At 35.7% G+C, this 7,802-nt stretch overlaps 1 protein-coding gene across 2 annotated transcripts; it reads right to left on the reverse strand.

Annotated features, from left to right (window-relative positions):
* Nucleotides 1–235: 235 nt before the first annotated feature.
* LOC21394845 (chaperone protein ClpD, chloroplastic) lies at nt 236–5,248 on the reverse strand. 2 transcript variants are annotated; one of them, XM_010101222.2, is made up of 12 exons: nt 4,363–5,248; nt 4,107–4,267; nt 3,792–4,021; nt 3,554–3,662; nt 3,337–3,467; nt 2,857–2,958; nt 2,485–2,766; nt 2,313–2,410; nt 1,906–2,200; nt 1,377–1,610; nt 1,053–1,286; nt 236–744 (listed from the first exon to the last, which is right to left on the reverse strand). In XM_010101222.2, exons 1-12 carry the CDS (start codon nt 5,013–5,015, stop codon nt 424–426), a joined length of 2,850 nt encoding a protein of 949 aa, XP_010099524.1. In that variant the 5' UTR covers nt 5,016–5,248; the 3' UTR covers nt 236–423. The 2 variants fall into 2 exon arrangements, with proteins under 2 accessions (XP_010099524.1, XP_024023389.1); XM_024167621.1 differs by lacking the exon at nt 236–744 and having other exon boundaries at nt 1,121–1,225.
* Nucleotides 5,249–7,802: the final 2,554 nt, after the last annotated feature.

Below are 7,802 nucleotides of genomic sequence, written 5' to 3' on the forward strand. Positions count from 1 at the left end.
ATAATCCCCTCATTTTTTACTTAATAACACGAATATCATCATCCTCTTAGAAATATCACATTAATACACTCGAATTAAATTGTTTTAAGATCCGCTCTGGGGACACTTGTTTCCCCTATTACTTTTTTATTATTTTTAAGATATAAACTTGTTTCTTCTGCAAGGTGCTTAACTAGGAAACAATTTGATGGTGTAGAATAAACGACTGAGTCAATAGTACACTTCATACGGAGAAATGTATAAATACCAATTTTTTCTATTCCATTCATCTTGTATGTATAATCCTTGAAAGAATAACTTGAAGCTGTACTTATTTACAATTAATTTTCTTTCGAAAAAGAATAATAAAAACTCCGGTAGGAAAAAAAAAAAAAGGAAACTACGTACACATATGATGTGCCTGTACAAAAGGCCGTCGTGAGTTTAACTACGGGATGGATTGGATGTTGCATCAGACAAGTGGATTCTTGGGTTTGACTGATTTGTCACGTATGGGTTTCCAGTGTCATCCAAATCAACAATGGCAGTATCACCAGGCTTGTACTCTCCAGCAAGTAGTGCCTCGCTCAACCGATCTTCAATTATCGATGTGATTGCTCGCCTGAGAGCTCGAGCGCCATATATCTCACTATACCCTTGTTGGCATATAAGGTCCTTGATTGACTCTGACACTTCCAAACCAATTCCTAACGATATGAGCCTTCCCTTGACCTCTTGCAGCATTATATTAAAAATCTCAAGCATCTGGAACAAAACCATAAGTGAACCCCAAAATGTGAGTAAATATTACATCTTGAAGTGCATGTGTGTATATATGTATGACAGCCAGTGACGGAGCTAGAGATTTTTGTTAGTGGGGCTACTAACTAAATAAAAATTTAAACAAAATAAATATCCACATATGAGGTATTAACATTAATTTCAGTGGGGGCTCATTGGTACTAGTATAATATAATATTTAATTATCTATGTAATTCAAAAGGAAAAAAAAACTTAGTGGGGGCTTAGGAGTTTGGCTCCGTGCCTAATGACAGCAATTTCAAGGTACAAACCTGAGCCTTTTCAAGGGGATGGAACACGACGACTTCATCAATTCTGTTGAGCAGCTCTGGACGAAAATACGCCTTGAGTTCTTCCACTACTATCGCTTTCAATCCAGAATATGAAGTTGGTTCATCATCTGTAGTCAAGAAACCAATGGAGCGGTGTCTACCCTTTGCAATGGCTGTGGAACCCACATTAGAAGTCATCACCACCAATGCGTTCTTAAAAGACACTCTTCTTCCCTATTAAGCCCAATTCTTAGGAAGGTAAGATACTTGAAATATGGAGTTCAGCAAGAACGAAACTTTGAGCACGTTCAAAATGTGAAGTACCTGAGAATCTGTGAGGTGACCATCTTCAAATAGTTGGAGAAGCATGTTGAACACATCTGGATGGGCCTTCTCAATTTCATCAAACAACACCACTGTATATGGGCGTCTCCTAATAGCTTCCGTTAAAGTCCCTCCCTCTCCATAGCCAACATAACCTGGGGGTGATCCGATTAATTTGCTAACAGAATGCCGCTCCATATATTCACTCATGTCAAGGCGTAACATGGCTTCCTCCTGTGTTGATAACATGCAAGGAAGATTCAAAAATAAGATCAAAAATGAAAATACCGGTACACCAACCCCAATTGCCTCTCTGTAAGTTAGGAATATAGATACCAATGACCACCTCACCACTTGGCATAAGTTTACTGGCACAACTTTCGATGACATCATGAAATATGAATCTAGCAATATATGTGAACAATATTTGAAAAAGAAAACACAGGGTTCTCCAGTTTCCTATCCCAAAACCAAGTCCAAAGAAAAATTAAGGGAACTGAGTGATTAAAAATGTTAAACAGAGCCTTACCGATCCAAAGTAGCATGCAGCCAAAGCTTTTGTCAGTTCAGTTTTTCCAACCCCAGTAGGGCCACAAAAGAGCAGTGCTGCCATAGGTCTATTAGGATCCTTCAGACCAACACGGGATCTCTTAACAGCCCGACAAATGGCAGTCACAGCCTCATCTTGACCAACAACTCGTTTCCTTAGTTGTTCATCAAGACCGACGAGATGCATTCTGTCATCTGCGGTGAGTTGCTCAAGAGGTATCCCCGACCATAGTGAAGCAACTTTTGCTATATCATCTGGCCCCACCACTGAAGGTCTAAAAAAAATACCATCAAACAAAATTAGGTCAGATACCAATTTGTCCCCAAGGGAAACACATGATCACTGGTTTAACACAGCATACATATTTTCAGGGCCAAAAGTCATACTCATTGTCTGATGAGGAAGGCAAAGCTGAATCTGCAACATGTTCACTTGTATCATCCATGCCAAAAGCAGCAACATTTTTCAGCTTGCTTGTGAGGACCTATTCACATTGAAAACTGATGTTAGTACTAAAATTGAATACATACATGGAAAAGGAGTAATGACAGTCATTACCACTTCATGCATGGCTTGCGTAGTTCTAATTTCTTGCCAATAGTCATCAGGGGACTTTGAAAGTATACCGATTTGCTGTTCTCTTTTCTTCTTAAAAGCTTCAATACGAGCTCTACTTCCCGCCTCATCAATGAGATCAATGGCTTTATCAGGAAGATACCTGTCAGATATATATCTTGCCGATAGATTTACGGCAGCATGTATGGCTTCCAGTGTATATCTGCACTTGTGATGGGCTTCATATTTCTTACATAGGCCTAAGAGTATCTTAATTGCATCATCCTAAAAATTCGGACATAATATATAATTATTAAAATAATCATAATTGCCAACAACTGATGTGCATTATAAGAGGAAAGTATTGAAAAAGACCTTGCTTGGTTCGTCAATCCAGACTGGCTGAAACCTTCGTGCTAATGCTTTATCCTTTTCGAAATGTAGCCTGTATTCATCTGCAGTGGTGGATGCAATGCACTGCAAACAATGGAATCCGCAGCTTGCTTAGATAATACTTACAATACCATGACATAACTAAAGATACTAGAAAACTAGCTGATTGAAGCAAAGTAAAATAGCATGTATCCATTTCATCCAACTTTCACAATCTAATACCATTTCTTCCAACAAGTATCACAGCTAATTCAAATAGAAAGTGTAAGAATGTTCCAACCAGTGACATTTGCAGTTAATTCAAACAGAAATTTGAAAGAGCCTATTCAAAAAGTCCGACCGTTAAGCAACTTCCTTTAGGAGTAACAATTCTTAGGGAAAACATGATCAAAATACCAAGTTTATAAAAAATCCCTAACGTGAACTACACGAGTAAAACAAGAACAAAGAACAAACCCTAACCTGTAACTGACCCCTCCCAAGTGACGGTTTCAATAAATTACCAATATCTAGACCAGAACCCTTATTTCCATTTCCAGCTGCGCTGTATTCAACAAGTATATGGGCTTCATCAATGAAAAGAACTATATTCCCTGCAGAGCACGAAATAGCAAGCCTAAGAAACAATATACATATAAGCACTTTTGTTCCTGTGAAAAAATTCAAAATGTATATTCACCTGCTTTTTGTATTTCGCTAATCAATGTCGTAACACGTTTCTCTAATTCCCCTCTTTCCTTTGCTCCTGCCATTAATAGTGCAACATCCAAGGACATTACACGTTTCGACTGCACGAAAGCAAGGCTAATGAAATGTGTTGCCAATTTAAGTCTAGATACCAAATTGGAGGAAAAAAAAAAAGAACATATAACTAGATAAAAATAAGCAGGATAATGTTCATTTAGCAAGAGACTAACCAACAGAAAATCAGGAACATCTTGTTGTGAAATTCTAGTTGCCAGTCCTTCGACAATGGCGGTTTTTCCAACCCCACTTTGGCCAAGAAGAATTGGGTTATTTTTAGTTCGGCGACAAAGTATCTGAATAAGTCTACGAACTTCATTTTCCCGGCCAATAACAGGATCAACAAGTCCTTCACTAGCACGAGCAGTCAAATCCACACAGAATTGTGCCAAAGCACTTTTCTCTGACAACAATAACGGTTAAATTTAATCCTATATGCGCGTGATTGAAAAAACCAAAACCAAAACTGAAATGAAAGTTTTTATTACCTTTTGTTTTTCCAGTTGATTTCATAAGAGCAGCTTTGTTGGAGAAAGCCTTTTCACTTGAACTCTGGGATATTCCTGATGATTCTCTTCCATCTTTGGCAAGCTCCACGAGAAGTTTGGCCACTGCTACAGCAGCCAATTGGTCTACTTTCGCCCCCAATCTGAATCACACAGCATTTTCTTCGACCGTCAGGGAAAATCCTAAATTGAATTACGTTTGAAAGAGGAGGAGAGAGAGAGAGAGAGAGAGATTTACCTCTGGAGGACGCGAGTGGCGCTGCCATCGTCCGCAGAGAAGAGACCGAGAGCGATGTGCTCTGGCGCAATGAAGTTATGGCCTCTCGCCCTCGAATACTCCACCGCCGCCTCCAGCACCCGCTTCGTACTGATCGAGAACGGCAATTGGACGGCAGAGGAGCCGGAAGGATCGGAATCCCCAACATCCTCAGCCGGAATCCGGCCGCTCCAGATGGCGCGAACGGCAAGACGCGCCTGGTCAACGGTGATTCCCGATCCGAGGAACTTCCCGTCGTCCTCGGCGATGAGGCCGAGGAGGAGGTGCTGAGTGAAAACGACGTCGCTGCCGAGAGCCCTGGCCTCTCTCTGGGAGAAGATCACGGCTTTGACCGCCCGCTCCGTGACCCGCTCGAAGACGGCCGAAACCGTCCGTCTCCGCCGCCGCCTCTTGTTGCTTGCAACGCAAGGAAAGGGGAAATGGGAGGAGGAGGATTCGGCAAGGGAGAGGAAAAAGGAAAGAGAAGAGAAGTGGTGATTCCGAATCCGATAAGAAGGCCGTTGAGGAACACGACGTTGGTGTTGGTGACGATGAAGAACAGAGCGAAATGAGATCAGCGACGAAGAAGAAGAAGAAGAGGAAGAAGATGGTGAGAGTTGCATTAGCAGAGACATTTTTGTTTTGTTTTTTTAAACAAAAAAAAAATTATGTTTTTGGTTGAAGAAGAGAAGAATAGTTGAAAGGGAAAAGGTCTTTTAGTTATTTTTTGCTTCTTGATCAGCTGGAATGGATAGTTACTTGGCTGCGGGAAAGAGAATTTGGGGGAAAAGGTCGAAAAGAGTAGTTGTTGGGGTGGACTTTTCTCTTCATTTCTTTCTCTCTTTCTTTCTTTCAGGCAACGGTACGAAGAAAGGAAGGAACAAAGTACCACGGAGGACGAAGAAAGGTATTATTAATATTCGCAGTATTTTTTGTTTTTTTTTTAAACTATTTGACTCCAAACTAAAGATTGGAAGATTTAAATTATGTGATTTAAATTATTTTTTATTTATATAAATTTTTTATGAGAGAAAATATTATAATAAATTATAAATTATTATTCGAATCAGGAAACGAATCCCTCTACCAAACATCCTACCATTTAAATTAAAGTAATTTTAATTTTAGAATTAAAATTAAAATAATTATTCATAATTTTGAGTTTAAATTATGAACTTAAAATTAAAACTAGAATTATGAATTTAAACCATTTAAAATTAAGAAGTAGATTATTTTAAAAATCAAAGATAGTTTTAATTTAAAACATCACATAAAAATTTAAATTTTAAATCAAAACTATTTAAATTAAATATTTAGTTTCTTGAATCAAATCATAACTACTTTTTATTTTTTATAAATAAACTCTAATTTAAACTAAAATTATAATTTCAATTCTAAAATAATCATGCTCGTTGTCCGATATAAATATATATATTATATATAAAATATATTTTTGAAAGTCCCTAATAAAAAATGTTCATTCGTACAATTAATATACGAAATTATTATGGAACTGATATCGAAAGTCATCTAAACTTGCTAAAAAAATTGATTAAATTATATTATAATCGACATAATTTGTATTTCAAGCAAAATTATGAACATACTGTCAGTTAGAACTACGCACTATTTTTTTTTCCTTATTTTTTTGGAAAAGAACTAAGTATTAATGAATCAACATTAATTGGCAACTTTGAAATTGTATAATTTATCGTCATATAACAATTAAAAGAGTATAAATTTAACGTAAATATAACTAACAAAAATTGTTTTTTACCTATTAAAGAGTCTTTTTAATTATATGATATAAGAGGTTACTTTATTCAACTCTCTAGCAAAAAAAAAAAAAAAAAAAAAAAAAAAAAAAAAAAAAAACAAAAATTGTCTTTTACCTATTAAAGAATGTTTTTATTATATAATGTGAGATTACTTTATTCAATCCTCGCAAACAGAGAGACAGAGCTTACTTCATTCAATACGACACGCCACTGAGTAGAGAATTTGGGAAATCCCAAAAATAAAACCAAAACATCTTTATTCAAGTTCTGTAGGATCGACAAAGACGGGCTTTTTCCTTGCCCTACACAGAAAATTGATGCACTTATCCCAATCAAAAATGGGATTCTTTTATTGATTTTATTCGGAGTTGTCAAGAGAACTTAAGTTATAATTTTATTTAAATTTTTATTTTTTTTATAAAATTTGAATTTGAATTTAAATTTATGATTAAATTTGAGTTTAAGTATTTCAATTCGAATTCATAAACTCAAACTCAAGTTAATAAATAATATTTTTTTATTATTAAAAATATCATAATTTTTTCGTTTTAATTCTGATTAAAATAATTTTTTATGCATTTACAATGAAAAGACGAATAAAACTCTACTCATATATCCTATTAAAATTTGTTATCACTATTGAATTTTTATTAAAATATTATCTAACTATAAATTTAAGTTTTAACCCATTCAAATACAAATTCAAAAAGATTCTCAATTCAAATCATAACTCAAATGTGCATATCCAAACACAAACTCAAGTTACAACTTCAACTCAAGTTATAACTCAAACTCAAATCAAGATTATCACTCAAGTCACCGTAACTCAAAAATGCAAAAGAATAATAGTTTCTTTTGTTTTTCTGTTGCATGTCGTCTCACTCTTCCGTATAACCATATTTTAGCCAACTAATCAGCTAGGAAGTTATACCTCTTTTTAAATTCCAAGAGTAAATAGAACGGCCAATTTTAAAGAACACAAACAACATTCAGCAAAAAAAAAAAAAAAAAAACCAAGGAAAAGGTGGCGTCAGGTGTCAACAAGAGAAAATCTGATTCTGTTTGACTGTGACAATTCATAATTGGCAGGAAAGAGAGATGGGGAAGGAGAAGTCGCAATTGGCGAAATATGTTTTCTAAAAGAGGAAAAATATGTCTTTAAAAAAAAAGAGAAAGAAAGAAAAAAAAACTGCAAATCTTCCGGAAGAGGAAAAAAAAATGTTGTAAATGATTGTAGGGACGTGACATTTACGATTCATTTGCAAAGGAAAAAGATGAAAGCCTATAAACTGCAAAACGTATTGAATCCACATGTGAAACTTTGCAAATGCAAACAGCTCTTACGGACGGCTAAAACGTCCATAATATTGGCCTTTATCTCAGCTTACCAAATAATAAAAAAATGGCCTTTAAGTCAGCAAAGCAAAGGCAAAGCACATAGAATTTTTCCGAAATCCAATATAAAAAGCCCCTAAAAATCTATGCCATTGAGTCCACTCATAAAGAGGATAATATCATCAAACTAAACTATATTTGACAGATTTACCTGGATTCCTGGAATAGCTTTTAAACGTAATGGCAATAAAAATCGAATGGCCCTCTTGATAGGTACTCATTGACCAAGATCGGAGCAGAAAAAACTTT

Source organism: Morus notabilis, unplaced genomic scaffold (genome assembly GCF_000414095.1).
Source record: "Morus notabilis unplaced genomic scaffold, ASM41409v2 Scaffold1564, whole genome shotgun sequence".
Lineage (NCBI taxonomy): Eukaryota > Viridiplantae > Streptophyta > Magnoliopsida > Rosales > Moraceae > Morus > Morus notabilis.

Excerpts from the sequence above, each read along its gene's own strand:
- LOC21394845 (XM_010101222.2), bottom strand. The coding sequence starts at position 5,015 with ATGTCTCTGCTAATGCAACTCTCACCATCTTCTTCCTCTTCTTCTTCT. Across the intron at positions 3,663-3,791 it reads ATGTTCCTGATTTTCTGTTG|TCGAAACGTGTAATGTCCTT; the intron begins GTTAGTCTCTTG and ends GCTTTCGTGCAG. Across the intron at positions 1,611-1,905 it reads CTGCATGCTACTTTGGATCG|GAGGAAGCCATGTTACGCCT; the intron begins GTAAGGCTCTGT and ends TTATCAACACAG.